At 52.2% G+C, this 19,034-nt stretch overlaps 11 protein-coding genes across 11 annotated transcripts; 6 read left to right on the forward strand and 5 right to left on the reverse strand.

Moving 5' to 3' along the window:
* Positions 1-188: 188 nt before the first annotated feature.
* MGL_2941 (uncharacterized protein) lies at positions 189-3,058 on the forward strand (the record flags this gene model as incomplete). The annotated part of the gene is made up of 4 exons (XM_001729903.1): positions 189-213; positions 314-1,758; positions 1,817-2,185; positions 2,222-3,058. 4 exons carry the CDS (start codon positions 189-191, stop codon positions 3,056-3,058), a joined length of 2,676 nt encoding a protein of 891 aa, XP_001729955.1.
* Positions 3,059-3,118: 60 nt separating this feature from the next.
* MGL_2942 (uncharacterized protein) lies at positions 3,119-3,652 on the reverse strand (the record flags this gene model as incomplete). The annotated part of the gene is made up of 2 exons (XM_001729904.1): positions 3,119-3,294; positions 3,370-3,652. 2 exons carry the CDS (start codon positions 3,650-3,652, stop codon positions 3,119-3,121), a joined length of 459 nt encoding a protein of 152 aa, XP_001729956.1.
* Positions 3,653-4,240: 588 nt separating this feature from the next.
* MGL_2943 (uncharacterized protein) lies at positions 4,241-4,876 on the reverse strand (the record flags this gene model as incomplete). Its single annotated transcript, XM_001729905.1, has 1 exon — positions 4,241-4,876. The coding sequence occupies one exon, from the start codon at positions 4,874-4,876 to the stop codon at positions 4,241-4,243; it is 636 nt and encodes a 211-aa protein (XP_001729957.1).
* A 1,536-nt stretch (positions 4,877-6,412) lies between these two features.
* MGL_2944 (uncharacterized protein) lies at positions 6,413-6,778 on the forward strand (the record flags this gene model as incomplete). The annotated part of the gene is made up of 1 exon (XM_001729906.1): positions 6,413-6,778. The coding sequence occupies one exon, from the start codon at positions 6,413-6,415 to the stop codon at positions 6,776-6,778; it is 366 nt and encodes a 121-aa protein (XP_001729958.1).
* Positions 6,779-7,285: 507 nt separating this feature from the next.
* On the reverse strand, positions 7,286-7,729 carry MGL_2945 (uncharacterized protein; the record flags this gene model as incomplete). The annotated part of the gene is made up of 1 exon (XM_001729907.1): positions 7,286-7,729. One exon carries the CDS (start codon positions 7,727-7,729, stop codon positions 7,286-7,288), a length of 444 nt encoding a protein of 147 aa, XP_001729959.1.
* Positions 7,730-8,278: 549 nt separating this feature from the next.
* On the forward strand, positions 8,279-10,024 carry MGL_2946 (uncharacterized protein; the record flags this gene model as incomplete). The annotated part of the gene is made up of 4 exons (XM_001729908.1): positions 8,279-8,305; positions 8,370-9,757; positions 9,797-9,891; positions 9,930-10,024. The coding sequence occupies 4 exons, from the start codon at positions 8,279-8,281 to the stop codon at positions 10,022-10,024; spliced, it is 1,605 nt and encodes a 534-aa protein (XP_001729960.1).
* Positions 10,025-10,588: 564 nt separating this feature from the next.
* MGL_2947 (uncharacterized protein) lies at positions 10,589-11,488 on the forward strand (the record flags this gene model as incomplete). Its single annotated transcript, XM_001729909.1, has 1 exon — positions 10,589-11,488. One exon carries the CDS (start codon positions 10,589-10,591, stop codon positions 11,486-11,488), a length of 900 nt encoding a protein of 299 aa, XP_001729961.1.
* Positions 11,489-11,703: 215 nt separating this feature from the next.
* MGL_2948 (uncharacterized protein) lies at positions 11,704-12,513 on the reverse strand (the record flags this gene model as incomplete). The annotated part of the gene is made up of 2 exons (XM_001729910.1): positions 11,704-12,412; positions 12,467-12,513. The coding sequence occupies 2 exons, from the start codon at positions 12,511-12,513 to the stop codon at positions 11,704-11,706; spliced, it is 756 nt and encodes a 251-aa protein (XP_001729962.1).
* A 477-nt stretch (positions 12,514-12,990) lies between these two features.
* Positions 12,991-14,602, forward strand: MGL_2949 (uncharacterized protein; the record flags this gene model as incomplete). The annotated part of the gene is made up of 3 exons (XM_001729911.1): positions 12,991-12,993; positions 13,045-14,484; positions 14,543-14,602. The coding sequence occupies 3 exons, from the start codon at positions 12,991-12,993 to the stop codon at positions 14,600-14,602; spliced, it is 1,503 nt and encodes a 500-aa protein (XP_001729963.1).
* A 449-nt stretch (positions 14,603-15,051) lies between these two features.
* MGL_2950 (uncharacterized protein) lies at positions 15,052-16,749 on the forward strand (the record flags this gene model as incomplete). Its single annotated transcript, XM_001729912.1, has 1 exon — positions 15,052-16,749. The coding sequence occupies one exon, from the start codon at positions 15,052-15,054 to the stop codon at positions 16,747-16,749; it is 1,698 nt and encodes a 565-aa protein (XP_001729964.1).
* A 290-nt stretch (positions 16,750-17,039) lies between these two features.
* MGL_2951 (uncharacterized protein) lies at positions 17,040-18,371 on the reverse strand (the record flags this gene model as incomplete). Its single annotated transcript, XM_001729913.1, has 4 exons — positions 17,040-17,816; positions 17,879-18,215; positions 18,264-18,303; positions 18,338-18,371. The coding sequence occupies 4 exons, from the start codon at positions 18,369-18,371 to the stop codon at positions 17,040-17,042; spliced, it is 1,188 nt and encodes a 395-aa protein (XP_001729965.1).
* Positions 18,372-19,034: the final 663 nt, after the last annotated feature.

The raw sequence follows: 19,034 nt of genomic DNA on the forward strand, positions 1-19,034 counted from the left end.
GAACGAGCGACGCGGCCCTGCGGATGTGTGGGCGGAACAGGCTTTTTGGTCAGGGCGAGCGCTGGGGTCTAATTCGAGAGGTGCAAAAACGGCAAAGTCAGGTACCAGCCCTCTACACGCATGAACACATTCAGTGTCTCCTCTGTGTGAGTGTCCGAAACGCGTGAGGAGTGGAGAAGTCTGCTAGAATGTGTCGGAGGCCGCCGCAAAAACGTACGCCAACTGAATTTGCTGGTGAATTTCTTTTCGAACGCGCCTAGATTCTGGAACACATGCATGGTGTCAGCAACAGCACGTAGCCACTCGGCACTAGTTTTGCCTGTGCCGGGTAGCTCTGAGCCACAGAGTGACGATGCTGCGAGGTCACGCGCGTTTCATTTCCCCTACCCCACAGCATACCGAATACAACTCGATCTCATGTCCGCCCTGTTTGACACGATCGAACAAGGCAAGGCAGGTGTGTTTGAGAGCCCTACAGGCACAGGAAAGACACTTAGCCTGCTCTGCAGTGCACTAACATGGCTTGAGATGAATCGACAACGGCATATCCTGGGCGTCCGAGCATCGACAGAGACGAAAGAGACTGCCACAGGTGGCGAAGATGACAGTGAGCCTGAGTGGGTCCTTGCACATGAAGAAGCAAGGCAACGAGAGTCTCTGGCATTGTACGAAAATGAGCTGCGTGAGCGCTTAGATCGTGCCAGACTGTGCCTTCCAGGAACAAGGGCGGCACAGCAAGACGTCCGACCAAGTCGTGGCCCAAAACGAGCGCGCGTTGATACCGGCAGCAGCGACATCACAGACGACGACGAATTTCTTGTGGATGACTACAGCGAACGACCAAAGCCGATCGTATCCAAAGGACAAGCTGGATCTGATATGAATCTCTCAGACGAAGTGCGCGCAATGATGCAAGCATACGAAGAACAGGGATTTGCTGGCAGACAATGTGGTGGCATGGCGCCCGAGAACACACCAGAGACACGGCCAAAAATCTTTTATGCAAGCCGGACACATTCGCAGCTTGCACAGCTGATCAACGAAGTGAAGCGCACGCCATTTGGAAAAGCACGCGAGCCGGTACGAAGCATCAGTCTCGGTAGCCGGAAACACATGTGTCTACATGCGGACGTGCGCCGTGTAGGTGCTACGTCAGGTACAGATGCAATGAATGAACGGTGTCTTGAGCTCATACAAAACAAAAAGGGTCAGCGGTGCCCGTTTCTCCCGCCGCATGATGCTATGGGTCAAGTTACAATGGATAGATATCGTGACCATGCTCTGGCACAAGTTCATGACATCGAAGAGCTTGTGCAGCTTGGGAAGGACCTGCGTATCTGTCCGTACTTTGGTACGCGACATAGTGCGCGAAATGCGGAACTTGTGACGCTGCCGTATAACTTGTTGCTCCAGCATGACGCTCGCGAAGCGCTGCAGCTTTCTCTTGAAGAAAGCATTCTTCTCATTGACGAAGCACATAACTTGATCGACACCATCCTTGCGACGTATACAACAGAGCTCACGCAAGCACATATTGATGAGGCCACCGCACAGGTCGACGTATACTTACAACGCTTTTCCAAGCGCCTGAAGGGTGTAAACGAGGAGCACATACGGATTCTTCAAGTGATTCTACATGCGATGCAGTCATTTTGCGCTGAGATCTGCAAAAATAAGCAGCATATGTGGCAACGAGATACATCCCTGACGCTGCCTGCATTTATGGCACATCTGGGCGGCTCTGTGGACCAAATCAATGTATGTATTCTTGGCTCACGTTCTCAACCCCGACAGGAATGGATCGCTGACGTGATAGCTCGTACGTTTAGAACGCTGGCTCAAAGATACACGTATTGCTCGAAAGATTGGTGGATATGCCAACAAAGTGTGGGAACGTGCTCAGACAAGCGAGAATCCAAGTACCTGGAGACCTGCGACACGCCCTTCATGCATGACACGTGCCATGCACTCGCTCGAGGCTTTTCTGCTGGCCCTTTGCAATAGGAGCATGAATGGGTGTATTCTCGTTTCGAATGAACGCGCTATCAGTGGTGGCAGGGGTACTGACAACACGGTTAGCGGAGGTGTTCGCTTCAAGTATCTATTATTGCATCCTGGCGATGCGTTCGAGCCTCTTGTTGCCGATGCGCGTGCCATCGTTCTCACTGGCGGTACGATGGAGCCGGTGCGTACCACCCATCTTTGTGTCTAACGAGCCCAGATCTCCGACTTTCGCACACAGCTCTTTTCCAATCTACCCGACGAGCGTTTGTCATTGTTTTCCTGCGGACACATTGTGCCGCGTGACCACGTATTGGGTGCCGTCGTGCCCGTCGGCCCCAAAGGGCACACACTCGAGTTTACTCACGAGGCGTGGCAGCGCCCGTGCTTGCTGGACGAGCTTGGCAACGTGCTGTCGAACTACAGCAACATTGTGCCGCATGGCATGGTCGTATTCTTCCCGTCCTATGCAAGTCTTGACATGACGGTGGCGCAATGGCGCAAGACTGGCATGTTGGATCGTCTGTCAAAACGTAAGCAAGTATTCATGGAGCCAAAGGATGCAAAAGACGTCGATACCATTCTGAGGCAGTATGCCTCGACCGTCAGTACGCCGCCACCAACGTCACCCAAAGGTGCCATGCTGCTTGCTGTCGTTGGAGCCAAGCTATCGGAAGGCATCAATTTTCAGGACGAACTAGCACGTTGTGTGGTGATGGTGGGCTTACCATTTCCGCATTCTCAGAGCCCAGAGCTCGCGGAGCGCCTGGCTTTCGCTCGTTCTACACAACCACCAGATACACGCTCTAGCACAGATCCAGGTCGAGATCTGTATGTGAACATGTGCATGCGAGCTGTGAATCAGTCGATGGGCCGTGCCATCCGCCACAGCGCCGACTATGCGGTGTTCCTGATGCTTGATCAGCGCTATGGACGCGATTCCATTCTCATGCGCTTGCCTGGATGGATCCGTACTCAAGTGCAAGTGCATGAGCGCTTTGGTTCGAGCATCAAGGCTGTGGCACAGTTCTTCCAACAGAGAAAAAAGACAAAGTGAACTACTCATACACGCATACCTACAGCGCCTGTTTCCCAGATCGTCTCACGGCCAAGCTGCTTATGCACCTTTTCCCGCGCCTTTTGCCCAGCTACTCTTGTCGACCAAGCCCGAGTCCTTTGTTCCGACCCAGCCAGAATACCTGTCGTCCAAGCTCGGACATTCTTCCGAAAAGATGCGCTGTACCTTGCCGTCATATAGCTGGAAGATGACGTCGAAGCGGTCTGATGGATACTCTATGCCGTCGTCAGTACGTGTTCCACATGTTCATACTTTTCCATCCGAGCGTGCGCATACGCCCTCATACGTACCAAGACCGTCTACGCCAAGCTTGTCGGCAATGTCGCTAAGCCTCTTGTGTTCCCAGCACACAAGAATCCGCTTCGCACCATTCTTCGACGCTTTGTGTATCTTGTCCGCTGCACAGCCCGCATCATCGCGGTCACATGAGTGGTCAATGTCCAAGTGCAGTTTCTCAGCGATGGGCTTTACGGTCTCGTATGGACGGATCCGCTTGCCATTCTTCTTGTAGTTCTGTACCACGATGTAGCTGGCGTAAGTACCTGGCCGTGTGCGGTGGCGTTCCAATGACATACTCTGGTTTCAATGCGGGCTCCGAGAACTTATTAGCGAGGCACTTTGCACGGCTCTCACCATCTGCCGAAAGCCCGATCGAGTCATCATTTACCTTCTCCCCGTGGCGGATCAGGAAGACCTCGGATTTGACATGTTTGTGAGATCCACGCATCTCGAGTCGCAATGCAGTCGTGCCCAGGAGTGTCGTGAATGCACCGATTACGAGCAAGCCGAGTCCCGTCTTCATACCGGTGTCGAGCGTTCCGTACACGCTGGTGGCGTGTCAGCATCAGCACTGGGTCTATAAGCCTTCAAAAGAGCCGCACAGGCCAATCACGGAGCTATTGAATTTGAGCCATATGTCACGGACATTTTCTTGCACGTGCGCCGAAATTGTGTCCATTTTATGCATTGTCCTATGAAATGAGGCGTGCCATATCCACATGCTCCAGTCCACATGCCGAATCCAGACTTCGTGTAACCACTCCGGTTCTCATTGCCACTCGGGGGTGCGCGACGGACTCGGCGCAATCTATGCGAGACAGACTGTGCATGTAGATTGGGATCGTACTTGATATAGGGCGAAAGACTGGATTTCGCAAGAACTCACGTTGTTGTGGGGGGTCCAGACTCCGGCTGGTGCTGTGCTGAATGATGAAGCTGGGATGGAGGTGAGGGTGGATGTTGGTGATCAAATTGCGGCTGAAGCTGAAACTGATCCTCTTGTCCTTGCCCAAAAGACGGTCCAGACGTTTGCTGCGGATCCGTCTTACTTCGCTCGACTTCCGAAAGCAGAAACTCAACGAACAAGTTCGAGACAGACTCGTCAGCCGACGACTGCGTCTCTGCTGTGGAGGCCTTCCGTGGTGACGACATTAGACCACCTAAGCCTAAGAATCCATAGCCATGAGAACGATCGCTCTGACGTTGAAGGCCCGCCTTTTCACGCTCAGCATCGTCCCATTGCAAAATAGATGCAATAAGTCGTAATATCTCGTAGCGTTTAGTATCTGCCCGCGGCATGCTCAGAAACTGGAGAATCAAGTTTGACATTAAGCGCCTGTCCACACAGTCCTCGGACGACTCACGACGCAGACGGCTTAGTGCATTCTTGAGATGCTCATTTAATATAACTGCCTCGTGCCGAAGCTTTCCAATAATGATATTTCTCTCCTTCATCTCCTGCTCGAGCTGCTGATTCCTCAATGTCGCTTGCCGCGCTTCCTCTAACGTCGATTTCATCGTGTGGACCTGGACTTTGTACTTTTCCAGCTGCGATTCTGCTACATCGACCTGCTGTTGCATCTCACCAAGCAAGCGCTGTAGATCATGGTCCTGTGTACGCTGGAGCTCCTCGAGCGTCTGCTGCAGTTGATGCGCGACTTGCTTTTCCTGACTGACTGTCAACTGCAGCGAATGAACCTGTGTCTCTGCATGTTGCCATGCCTCATCAGCCTCCCTAAATCGCGCATGCAGCTCCTCTTTGAGCGCACGCTCTTCCATGCATGCATTTTCCCATCGGTCCACGTTCCACACGGCTGGCATGAAGTGCTTCTTCGAGTTCGCGACAGCGCAGCTCAAGGCGATGGACCTCCTTTGACTCATCTTGCGCTGCTGTTGACATTCTTGATCGCAGCTGCTCTAGATCAGCTGTCAAAGTGCGCGCTTCGTCGTTTGAAACGCCCAGCTCGTTTTTCAGCGTTTCGACATGCGACCGAAGTCCATCTACCTCCTGTGTCATAGCGTCGCTGTGCGACCGGAGCCCATCCACTTGCTGCGTAAGCTGCTCGATCTGTTGTTCCCGACGATCTAGCTCTTCCTATTGACATTGTCAGTCTAACAGCGCAAACACACGTACAGAATCCTGTCGAAGACGCTCGCCTAGTGTCGTCCGCATTTGCGACACTTTGGTCATGAGACTTGTGTACTGCTCTTCCATTTCATCCCTCTCTTCTTGCAAGCGAAAAACATGCTCCTTCAGTTGGGCTGGATCATCATTAAGTCCAAGCTGACTGAGCCGCTCTTGCACGGTCCCGGCCGGTTCCTCATCCTGTTCAATGGCCTCGGTCGATGCTGCTGTCGCCGTTATTGTCTCGGTCGGTCCTGTTTCTACAGCCTCATTTCCTGCTACGCTCGCATCAGGATTTACTTCAGATGCTCCAGAAGTCTCATGCTTGTCCATACTGCATGCCTCGACAAATGCGCGATCCTCAAGCTTCCCGGCTTGGTCTGTGACGGAGCTCGCCTGTGAGGGCTGAAAGTGGGATTTCAGCACTTCCTCCACTTCGCTCCATCCATCTTTCTAGTGCCTAGGACCTATCGCATGAGCTACATATGACTAGCGATCTAACAGATCGTTGGACGAGCTGATCGTCCCCAACGACCTTCAAACAGCAAATATATCTCGACATGTCACCAAGTCCAGAGCCTGTGAAAATGGGAACTATCTGTTGCACCGGGTATGTGTGCACGTCCTCTTGTTGTTGTGAAATTACGTCAAGTCCATCATTACATGTAAATCGACTCGGTCTTACTGAAAGACAAGGCCATGTAGAGGGTTCGATCATGTCGCGACAGAATGCGCAAATGTGTTGCCATGCTGAGCTCCAGTCATCATATCGTGAACTCCAGCTACGACGGCGTGCATTTGGTTGCACACTCGCGTTCATTCCCACGTGACATATATTTCCACGTGATCGTTTCGATGAGACGAAACTCTCGAGCAGCCCTTTTCTTCTCCTTCACTTGGTCACCGCTGGTTCCCAAATCGTTGTCAAGATGAGCTACGTCGCCAAGGACAAGGATGTCGATGCCCCTGTCGCTCCTGTGAAGCTGCACAAGATCCGTATCACTCTCACGTCGCGCAATGTGAAGAGTCTCGAAAAGATGAGCAATGACCTCGTGAACCGCTCCAAGGACAAGAAGCTCCACGTCAAGGGCCCTGTTCGTCTCCCCACTAAGGTTTTGACGCACACCACCCGTAAGTCGCCTTGCGGTGAGGGTTCGAAGACCTGGGACCACTACGAAATGCGTATCCACAAGCGCCTAATCGACCTTCACAGCCCTAGTGAGGTCGTCAAGCAGATCACATCTACAGCCCTTGAGCCTGGTGTAGAAGTCGAGATCACCATCCTCTCGACATAAGCGAGGTGTGCATCGGACAATCCTCTAAAAATGACCTTTTCGGGAGGTCTTTTTTGCATGTAGGTAGAGTCTCTTAGACAAACTATCTGTGTGCATCGACGTAAGAGCTCATGTTTATGTGGACGTTGAGTCCTCTTGGTGTTCGGCTGTGTTTGATTTGTTCGTAGAAACTGACAGTGTAAGGAACATCTTTGTGCGGTAAGCCGGGACGCAAGCATGTTCCTGCTTCGAACGACAAGCATGCAAAATTGGCTTTGTCTTTGATAAAGTCGCTATTCTCAACCACTCAGAAAGAACCGGCTTAGCATGCTGACTATTCAACCAGGATCTTCCAAAAAACGCCATCTCTCTATCGTTATCAATAAATCTCGTAGTTTTACTGGCCGTACAGTTGCCATCCTACAAATCCATTTTTGGTCATATGATATACACAAAACACTTCTCGAAAGAAGTTCTAGTGTACGTGTGCGATATTATCGCATATGAATCTCGAGCATAGCAGTGAGATTACGCAACCAACTTGACAACACCACCCGCTTGCTTAATCTTCTTCTCAGCCAGAGAAGAGACCCAGCGGGCCTTGACAATCATAGGGACTTCAGGGAGACGGCCCTTGCCAAGCACCTTGCCGAAGCCGGCCGCGAGCGTGTCAATGACTGGGACTTCCGTGGACGAAGACGTCGTGTTGCGACGGACCTCGGCAGGAACCAGCGTCCAGATCTTGTCCAGGTTGATAATTGGCTTGTGCTGCGGGTTGCGCAGGAGGTGGAAGTGACGCATACCGACCTTACCGAAGTAACCTGGGTGGTACTTGTCGAAGTTGGTACGGTGGTGGTGGAAACCACCGGCAAGACCACGACCACCTGGGTGCTTGCGGTGCTTGCCAATACGACCGTGACCGGCCGAAACGTTTCCACGGTGCTTCCTGGTCTTGTGAAAACGAGTAGGCATCTGCAATGTATGTTAGCGATTTTCACGTCAATTGGCGACAAAAAACAGTGTGCAACGATACGGTGCAGAACAAATGCACGAACGATTTCCAGGTAGAACAAGCACAATTGCTAATGCTTGTCGAGGAAATCATCGCTGTATCGCTGCGCACTATGGTATTACGCACCTTGAGATGAGTACCCGAAGTTTGTGGTCGTTAGGAGCCTGCGATGTTGAATGAAGCGTTTCGCTTGTGTGTCTGCCCAAAACTATATTCATCACGTGTACACTTCATTCTTAGTCAGGCGCCCAAATTCTGCCCGCACGGTGCCCAAGGCCGGTCCAACGAGACATGTCATGCTTACGAAATATATGGAGGACCTAAGGCCATGTCGCTGGTATCTCCACATGTTCATGCATACACTCAGGCAGTGGCAACAGGTCTTTTGCCCCGCATCGTTGTCAAGTAGTCGGTGTTGATCGGTTGGTGACAACGGATTTGCCACCGGTGAAGGTCGCGCTTGACAGCTTGGAGGTTGGGTCTCCTAAGTACTCCGTAATATAGCTATCATGGCGCACGACGAGGAAGATGATTTTGTATGTATATAATCTTTGATATTGCAGCATCGGAGAGCGGAAATGCTCATAGTGATTTGCGCAGATTCGTGACGACGCTTATGCGATGGACGAGTACTCTGATGATGAAGACGATGGGATGGATGTTTTGAGCATTGGAAATGATGATTTTGAACTAGAGTACGATGATGAAGATGTGGCTCTTGACGTCTTGTCCGACGAGGATGACTTGTTCCTGGATCAGCCGGTAACAGATGTGCGCAAGAAGCCATATGAAGTTGATTTCAAATGCCTTACCATTGAGGGAATTGAAGCCGCCCAACGAAAGGAAGCAGAACACATTGCGGGCATGTTTCTGGTTCCAGAAAGTGAAGCAGCTGTGCTTCTGCGACATTTCCAGTGGAACAAGGAGCGGCTCATTGAGCAGTATATGGACGAGCCTGACAAGGTAAAATGGGAGGCTGGTGTTCTGGACAATCAAGCTTGCCCAAGAATGATGGAAATGGACAATTTTACGTGCGACATCTGTTTTATGTCCGCCGAGGATTATGGAGGCCGAATTATGACCACGTCCCTTCCCTGCGGGCATCGATATTGTACAGCTTGTTATACCCATTATGCCGAGCAGAAAGTGCGAGAAGAGGGTGAGAGTCGGCGAATCCAGTGCATGAAAGACAAGTGTAATTTGATCGTTGACGAAGATACCATGTCGAAAATTCTGTCGCCTACACTCATGCACCGGTACCGGATCCTTTTGGATCGTGCATACGTTGATGATCATCCCCACTTGCGATGGTGTCCTGCGCCTGATTGCGAGATGGCTGTTGAGTGTCCAGTGACGCGCAAGCAGCTACACTTTGTTGTTCCCTCGGTTCGGTGCGACTGTGGTCACTGGTTTTGTTTCGGATGTGGTCTGGCTGCGCACCAGCCTGTGATTTGTGCGATTGTGCGTCTCTGGCTTAAAAAATGCGAGGACGATAGCGAGACGTCGAATTGGATCCAGGCCAATACAAAAGAGTGCCCACATTGCAATTCGACGATCGAAAAGAACGGTGGTTGCAATCATATGACTTGCCGGAAGTGTAAGTACGAGTTTTGCTGGATTTGCTCCGGTCCTTGGAGCGAGCACGGTACCAGTTGGTATCAGTGCAATCGGTATGACGAGAAATCGGGCACGGATGCACGCGATGCTCAGGCACGAAGTCGTGCGTCTTTGGAACGATACTTGCACTACTTTAATCGTTATGCGAATCACGAGCAATCTGCACGCCTCGATCGGCAGTTGTATTTGCGTATTGAGAAAAAGATGGAGGAGTTACAGCACGCGTCGCAACTCACATGGATTGAGGTCCAATTTCTCAAGAAGGCGGCCGATACTTTGACGGAGTGTCGAATGACACTCAAGTGGACCTACTGCATGGTATACTATCTACAACGGAATAACATGACAGAACTTTTTGAGGACAATCAAAGGTACGTATGCATGTGGTGATGTTTTTCTCATGATTACAGGGATCTTGAACGTGCTGTGGAGGAACTTTCAGGCCAGCTTGAATCGCCGATTGAACGAGAGATGATTCCCGCGATGCGCCAGAGGGTCACGGACTGTACGTATATTGAATACAATTTCTTCTAACCATCGAAGTAACAGCGTATGTGCAAAAACGACGCGAAATCCTCCTCACCGATACGGCGTCCGGATACCAAGAGGGTCGCTGGCAATGGAATGTGCCTGTGTGACGCTTCGAGCTATCATAAATCGCATAGATGGAGCCGCATGAAATAGCAAGAAAGTTACCAAGCCAGACTAAATCAAGTCAATGAACAGACACTGGTAGTTGAGAGCGGGACGCTCGTACGGACGAGAGTACGAATGCACGAGCCATATGGGTGCTGAGGGATCCAATCGTCGTCAGCAGCATTTGGACAAGTCATGAGAAGAGCTGATTCGCACACTCGCGCGATGCTCTCCACGTCACTTCGGCCGAGAGAATTCGACCCGGTCTACATCTGCGCCCGGACCTTCGGTTTCGGCCAGGGGAAGTGAGAGAGGCCACGGACCAACAGGCGCAGGCGTTCTCCCTCAACACCACCTAGTATCCAATATGATGGCTTCAACGATTGGCGCCCGTTCACTCGCGGCCGTGCGCTCGAATGGTGCCGCGCGCTCATTTTCTACCTCGGTATGTGTGCAAATGGGTGCATGAGTTCGGCAAGCTGACGCTGTGTTTGCGTGTGTGTCAGATCGCAGCACAAAGACATTAAGAACGTCACTGTGTAAGTTTGTGCGCAAGCCACAGAAGCATGCTAATGCAATTTTGTAGATTTGGTGCAGGTCTGATGGGAGCAGGAATTGCCCAGGTGCTCGCACATGTTGGACAATACAATGTGACGCTGACGGACGTAACGGACAAGGCAATTGCCAACGGCCAGAACATTATTTCCAAGTCGCTCGCGCGCATTGCCAAGAAGAAGATGGCAGACAAGTCGGCTGAGGAGCAGCAGTCATTCGTGAAGAGTGTGGTGGACTCGATCAATGTGACGACGGATGCTGCGAAGGCAGTTGAGTCGACAGACTTGGTGATCGAGGCGATTATCGAAAACATGAAGATCAAGCGTGAGCTGTTCGGCTTCCTTGATACGAAGGCGCCAGGCGATGCGATCTTCGCTAGTAACACGTCGTCTTTGAGCATCAATGAGATTGCCAGCTCGACGAAGCGCCCAGAACTGTTTGGCGGTTTCCATGCCTTCAACCCCGTGCCGCAGATGAAGCTCATTGAGGTTGTGCGCACGTCGCAGACGAGCGAGGACACTCACAAGGCACTCACAGAGGTGGCAAAGCGCATGGGCAAAGTGCCCGTGTCGTGTATTGACTCGCCAGGCTTCATTGTGAACCGTCTCTTGGTGCCATACCAACTCGAGGCCATTCGTCTTGTGGAGCGCGGCGTTGCCTCTGCTGAGGATGTCGACACGGCCATGAAGCTGGGTGCTGGCTACCCAATGGGTCCATTTGAGCTCGCTGACCTTGTGGGTCTTGACACGCTTGAGCACATTGCTGCTGGCTGGCGCGAGACTGTGGCTGGCTCGGAGCACGTACCAGCTAACCTTGTGACCGAATCGCCCATGCTCACGAAGCTGATCGAAGAGGGCAAGCTCGGCCGCAAGACGCCAGAGAAGGGCGGTTTCTATCAGTACAACAAGTAAGTAGATAAATTCGTTTGCGCATATAGAACGAATAAGGAAGCGAGCTGGCATTACGACCCTCAGCATGCAACTCTGGCTGCTGAAAGACAGTGCCATAGAGAGAGAGAGAGAGAGAGAAGAAGAAGAAGAAGAAAGAGAAAGGCGTTCTGTTCCGCGTTTCGTCTCCGGGTGATAAGAGCGAGTTCTCGTAAAAACCGTACGCATGCTGTACATCATTAAATGCCTACAAACAACTGCCACACACCCTTGGCGTAGCCGACAATCTCGTCCCCTCCGAGTTTACTTTCACCATACACACGGTCACAGAAGGTAATAGGCACTTCCTCAACCTTGTAGTCAAGGGCCTTGGCACGCACGAGAATCTCCATCTGGAACACGTATCCTTTTGACTTGATTTGTCGAATTAGGTTGTCAATCACCGAGCGTTTGTACAGACGGAAGCTGCCGGTGACATCCGTCGTGCGGGGATCCAGCACGAACGTAGCCAACACATTGGCTCCACGGCTGACGAGCTTGCGCTTCAAGTCCCAGCCGTACACACCAGCGCCAGTCTTGGGCCCGGAGTATCGCGTGCCTTGAACAATATCGGCGTTTGTCTGCAACTGCTTTGTGATCATGTCTGGAATGAACTTTGGATGGTGGGAAAAGTCAGCATCCATGATGATCACAAAGTCACCCGTGCAGGACTCGAGACCATGGATGTACGCGGTGCCAAGACCCAACTTGCCAGGCCGCGGACGCAGCACAATGTGCTCAGGGCCATACAGAGCAGCAAGCTGCTTTGCAATCTCTTGCGTGCCATCAGGAGAGTTGTCATCCACAATAACAATTTCATAGTTCAAGTGATGCATCTGAAACATGCGGCACAGAAGAAACACAATGATTGGCAGATTGTGGCGCTCGTTGTACGTTGGCAGGATGACACTAGTGTCATGTTAGCGACTGGATCGCGAGGTGCACATACTTGCACGAACGTACCTGTACTTGTGTGTCGAGCCTACAACCACACCCTGTGTCTGATCCATGATAATGATGTGGATGCCCAAGACCTACGTTCCAAAGCGAATCGATCGACAACGTGAGGCACTTCCAACCGCGCGTAAGCAGCTGCTGTTTGCTTTCGTCTCTGCCTGATGGCCCTTGTCGCTTGAGGCCTGCCCATCGGGTCGACAGACGGCCCAATCAATTGGCTCGGTCCATGCCACGCTCATTAGGTCTTGCCTCCGCCCCGATCTACCCAGCCTGCCGTCCTTTGATGACTAAGTTCCACCGTTGGCTTGGCTGGTGGTCACTCCCAAATAAGATGCGTTGGCCCATCAGTCCGCATACGAGCTGACTCCACAATCACCACAGTTCAGTGAGGGCGCGCGTGAACATTTTTTCTTGTTGAAATAATAGACTTGAGGTCGTACATTTGCCGCCACATACAGAAGCACATACGCAAGCACCTACGCGGGGGAGAGCTAGTCATTTGCCACTAGCTCCAGTGCGTGTTTAAAAGCATGGTATGTACCTGTGAATCGAAGCCATGCAGGCGCTAATATGCATGCACACAGAAAATCAAGGCACTTACGAGGTCACTTGATGATCATGCTCCTGCGCGGTTGGGCGATGCGGCGCCCGTGCAGCGGAACTTGGATCCCACGATGCATCCATTTGAAAAGCCTCGCGAATATACACGCGCTTTAAACGCAGCAAAGTTAGACCGTCTGTTTGCGAAACCATTTGTGTCGGCATTTGAAGGGCATATTGACGGTGTATACGCATTGGCAAAGCATCCGAAACGTTTGGATATTATGGCCAGTGGAAGCGGAGATGGGGAGATCCGTCTTTGGGATGTGAACCACCAGCGATGTACATATACATATCCACGAGCACATGCAGGTATCATTCAGTCTCTCTGCATATCGCCACTGTCATTCTCAGGGAATGCGTCAGCATCAAAACGCATGCTCTCGTGCTCGACAGACCGCACCATCAAAGTGTGGAATGCTGATCCGGTGCCTGAGGGCTATGGCGAGTACGCCGAATACCGGCCGGATGTGAGTGATGATGAACAAGACGAAGATGACGACGACGGCGATGTTGTGTCTGGCGCACGAGATGCGAATCTGTTTAGTATGCAGCCCCCCAAACTTGCTGCGAGTGAGCCGTTGTCTGTGTACCAGGGACGAACGGCATTTCATTCCTTGTCGCATCATGCGCACTTGCCGCGCTTTGCTTCTGCGTCTAGTACTGTGCAAGTATGGGACTTGAACCGCGGCGGCGGTTCTGACGCTCTCATGACCATGTCGATGGGTGTGGATGCTGTGCATGTGGTGCGGTACAACCAGAGTGAGACGGATGTGCTTGCGAGCGCTGGGACGGATCGCGGTGTGACACTGTACGATATGCGGAGTGGCAAAGCATTGCACAAGGTTGTGCTTACGATGCGTGCCAATGACCTCGCCTGGTCGCCTCTTGAGCCGACCACATTTGCCGTGGCTAGCGAAGACTATAACATGTATACGTTTGACATGCGGAACATGTCGTCGGCAACGCAGATCTACAAGGGTCATGTCGGCGCGGTCATGTCTGTCGACTGGGCACCCACGGGCCAAAGTCTTGTCACGGGCTCGTACGACCGCACTGTGCGCCTGTGGGACGTCGGCAAAGGTGCTCGATCTCGCGACGTCTACCATACAAAGCGCATGCAGAAGGTGTTTAGTGTGGCATATACCCTCGATGCACGCTTTGTACTGAGTGGCTCCGATGACGGCAATGTCCGTTTGTGGAAGCATGGCGCCAGCGACAAACTAGGTATTGTGTCTGCGCGCGAGCGTGCAAGTCGTGAGTATGCGCAGGCTCTTCGCAAGCGTTGGCAGTCCGTGGGTGACGTCGCGAAGATTGAGCGCCAGCGCCACGTGCCCAAGCCAATTCGCTCTGCGCAGAAGCTGCATCATACAATGTCGGAGGCTCGTCGTGTCAAGGAAGACCGTCGACGCAAGCACACGAAGGTACGTGCGCATATAAATATATGCAAGAGAATGTATCTCCTGGCTCACACGTGTACAGCGGGGAACTATGAAGCCGAAAGCGGCACGAAAGTCGGTCGTTCTCGAGGAGAAAGAGTAGTAGTTCTTTTTACCGTAGCGTGGCGTACATGCAAGGGTAAGGCAATGTCCGTGACCAGACTTTGATCTGGCGCTCATCTTTTTTAAGAGAAAACGTAATAGAGGCTACAAGATATCATGTGAGGTAGCGATGCTTGTTTCTGCGTCCAAGCTGACATCTAGCACCTACCCTTGAATCCATTGCCGTGGTTGAGCATTTTGGCACGTGTTACACCCTACTGCCATCTGCATTGGTGGATAACTGGGTAGCCAGTTACATTGGATGGAGACGCGTCACTGTCAGGTAAACAGGCAGGCAGAAGCTCGACTCGCTAGCCCGATTCGTCATGTTCAATCTGATTGCATAGCTGCGTACGTGTGTGTGTGTGTGTGTGTGTGAATGTGGAGGATACATTATTGGGGGGCGTCGTTGCGGCTCGCCTTGTGCCGAAACTTTGATCGTGGTGATCAATGGCGCCTCGTGCGCTCATTGACCAGCTGCCGCTGGCCACGCGATACGCACACTTCCAGCTTGTTTTACAGATCCACGAGCTGCTGAATGTGCCGGTACTTTCTGGTGAATTTTCTGTCGTGTACAAAATCAAGCATGCTGTCCAATTGCCGCGGCGACGAGCCAACTCGGAGACTGCGGGGAGCGATGTTGCCTCTCCAGCGGATGATGTCCTCCAGAACGGCTCTATAGATAGCAGTATGAATCATGCAACTATCGAGACAGGACAAGACTCGACTGCATCGGCATCGGCATCAACGCTATCGGCAGCCTCTGTATCGATACCAGCGTCACTATCGACACGAAACGATACCATTGTGCCCAATAATTCGGACGACTCACCCAATACGACGCTCATGCCATCGGCTTTCCCCAAGGGCTCGGCGCAGAGAAGCCATACATTGCCTTTGGCAGGTGATGTGCATTCGACGCCGATGTCTTCGACGTTGCCTCAGTTCGGATCTACAGAGGAACTCGTAGCAAGTCCAGACTCGTCCGTCTTATCACTGGATCATCTGCCTAGCGCCCATGGTAGCGCTGTTGACGAAACGACTTCGGTGGCGTCACCCAGTATGAATCGCCGAGGCGATGCCCGTCTGCATCCAGCGTCTACGATGAGCTCAATGTCTGGCTTTTCAATGGGTCCGAACAAGATCATCAGAAGTACGACGACATTTGAAGGCGTCCAACACCATACTGTTAAGTGGGAGGCCACGGCACAAACGGATGTGCGCATCGGGATCAATCGACATTTGACGCATCTCGACAGAGAGACCGAGGCTGGGCACTTGCATTCGTCCGCCTTACTCTTGACTGTTTGGTGGCGACAGCCGGATGATCCACCAGATACGCGGCGGCGCTTTGGGCAAATCAAAATTAACCTTGCTGAGTATGCACCGGGGATGCCGCCGTCGCCGAGTGAGCGTATCGAATCTCGGCAGTACTTGCTGGACAAGTGCGCGTGTAATGCCTTACTGCGCTTGTCGATCGACATGCGCCGTTTGGACACGACTCATTCGTACAGAGTGCCACGTATCAAGCAGGGACTCGTTGACCCAGCCAATGCCATAATGCAAGGTCGGAGTGCGTCGGGTGAGCGCGACGCGATCTATGCTTCGTCGCAACGTGAGCCCGAACTGATGCACGGCCTCGAGTGGCACTTCAAGCTGCCTTTGCCCATGATGTTCAACATTGCAGCTGTGCGACCAGAATTTTTAAATGCGAGTGGACGGCGCGAATGCACGTCCTCGAATCCGAACTCACTCATGCATGGCTTTTCGCGAGATGCATCGCAACCTAGGCATGAGTTCTGCCAATTGAACTCGGTGGCGCTCGTTGACGAGCTCGTTCAGGGCATGTTGGGGCCGACAGTCGATCAGCGTGCTGAGTCGCATGACGACGAGGATGCATCCTCATCGTCGCGGTCTCCACGGAGCCAAAAGATTCGGAGCCGCTGGAAACGCATTATTGAGACGGTCGCTGGAACACATCATACAAATCCACATCGCTCGTTCTCGGGGAGTGATGCAGCGTCTTTGCGTCGCGAGCTGCGTCCACGCGTCCGAAGCGACCAAAGCAAGCGGAGTATTCCACTTCCGCCACTGCACATGCGCTTCAAGAACGATGACGATTCAGACCCTGCCCCTAACACATCATAGACGATATAAGTATTACCAGTCATGTAGATCACACCCATATACCTAACACAAGCTTGAGCGACAACGCATGCCAACGAGCACATGCGCTGTCGGGGAATGGCAGGACGCTGGCAGTCCCCATAAGTCATTGGCACGTGTGCCACGCCCCTTCCTCTCAGCCGGGCTGCACACATTCCCACATGCTGCACATCATGTCATTGTCATGCGTATCTAAGCGTTGTCTATTCTACTTTTCATCCTTGTCATTGCACACACAATGTGCTAAGCGGTGTGCTGCTGATTCGGCCGCCTTACGCGTCCTGTCCAGACGACACTTGGCGCAAGGGACTCGGCACCGTGGCTGCGTGGTCTTTTTCTGAGCCACTTAGCACACCCAGGCGCTTATCAAGTACAGCGCCAGAGAGGCTCGGATGCGAGGGCGACGATGTTGCTGAGCGGGGCGGACTGTGCGTCGGCGTATCAGCCCCTCGCCGGTACGGTTGCACTGTATCGTAAGGCACCTGGCTGAACAGGACAGACACACTCTCTCCGTAGTGAGACCGACGAATTGTCTCGGCAAGAATGTGGCTCACGTCAATTTCCTCAATCTTGGCGCACTTTTCCTTGTTGGCTGCCTGCGGCAACGTGTTTGTGACCACAAGCATTTCCAAGCTGCTCTTAGAGATGCGCTCCAGCGCCGGTTTCGACAAGATACCGTGCGTGACCAGCGCAAACACACGATCAGCACCGCTTTCCTTCAGGCGTTCTGCCGCCAAATCCAGTGTGCCACATGTATCGGCCATGTCGTCAATCAAGACAGCAATCTTGTCCTTTGCGTCGCCGACCAGGACCATGCGTGACACCTCATTGGCCTTCTTGCGTTCCTTGTGGAAAAGAGCAAAGTCGACGCCCAGCTGGTCTGCAATCGACGTAGCTCGCTTTGCGCCACCAGCATCGGGCGACACAATCACAACACGGTTGATATCGAGCATCTCCCGCATGTACTGCAGAGCTGCTGGCTCCGAGTACAGGTTGTCGACGGGCACATTAAAAAAGCCCTGGATCTGCGACGCATGCAAATCCATCGTCTGTACTGAGTTAGCTGCCGATTCCACTACGCTTCTTTCTCTTTCGCCCATGGTGCACGTACAATCACATGGTCACAACCTGCTGTTTCCAGCATGTTCGCAATGAGCCGAGCTGAGATGGGAGCCCGACTCTTATCCTTTTTGTCTTGCCGCGCATAGAAAAAGTGCGGGATGACTGCCGTCACGCGGCGTGCACTCGCCGTCTTGCACGCGTTAATCATAATGAGCAACTCCATCAGCGACGTGTTGGGTGACACGGGCCGACCATCCTGGTCATATGTCACACAGGAAGTATTGATAATGTACACATCATGCTCACGCACAGACTCATACATGCGAACCATGAGCTCGCCAGCATCATTTTTCGTCACACTTGATCGACCCAGAGGTACACCGAGTCTAGATGCGTGTGTGTTAGTGTCCCGTGTTCTTCCTTGTACAACATACCGTTTGCATATGAGGTTGGCGAGTTCTGGATGACTGGAGCCTAGGCATAAGCTGCGTTCAATAGTCGCACGCACCACAAAAAATTTTAATGTCTGCCAGTGTGCTCATGGTCCAGATCGCTGATCGCCGTCAAAGCGTTGAGGAAAAAAGTGTGGATATTCGCCCCTCGCCCCCTCCTCCCTTCCCCTAAACAAAAAAAAAAAAAATTGTAGTGTACGGCAGTGGCTGTCGCATAAATCGCCGATAGTTACACACTCGCACTGGCCGGGTTCGATCTCTCAACATGTCCGAAGTATAAGAAAAGAATTTAAAAATATGAAAAAAAAATTGATATTGTCGTCGAGCATGGACGAAATTTTGTGGGCGTAGTATATATCCCATGAAAGACCAATTAGCACTGCCTTAGCATTCACTGACGCGACCTGCTCGTCATGGATGAGTAGACGAACAAGCCGGTAGCTGAGGTTTTGCAAAATGGACAGACGTGCGCCTTCATGCTAGCCTAACCTGGGTTCAACAGTGAGGGGGGAGTGGGGGAAGTGGCATCATCTGTCCCACGTCAAACAGGTCGTGGGCATCTCCAACAAGTCTTGGATCAGTGTCACGAATTTTTATGTAGCATTGAAAGACTATCGTGGAAAATATGAGATTTTTATGCCTTGTTGATAGTACATCATCGGTATAGGCCGTAGGATTGGGCTGAATCGAAATAGATCAAACGGGAAGATGGCAAGTTTGGTATGAAGCGTGTGGAAGCGAGACGGAGACAGA

Source organism: Malassezia globosa, assembly GCF_000181695.2.
Source record: "Malassezia globosa CBS 7966 chromosome Unknown mgl_sf_7.1, whole genome shotgun sequence".
Taxonomy (NCBI): Eukaryota; Fungi; Basidiomycota; class Malasseziomycetes; order Malasseziales; family Malasseziaceae; genus Malassezia; species Malassezia globosa.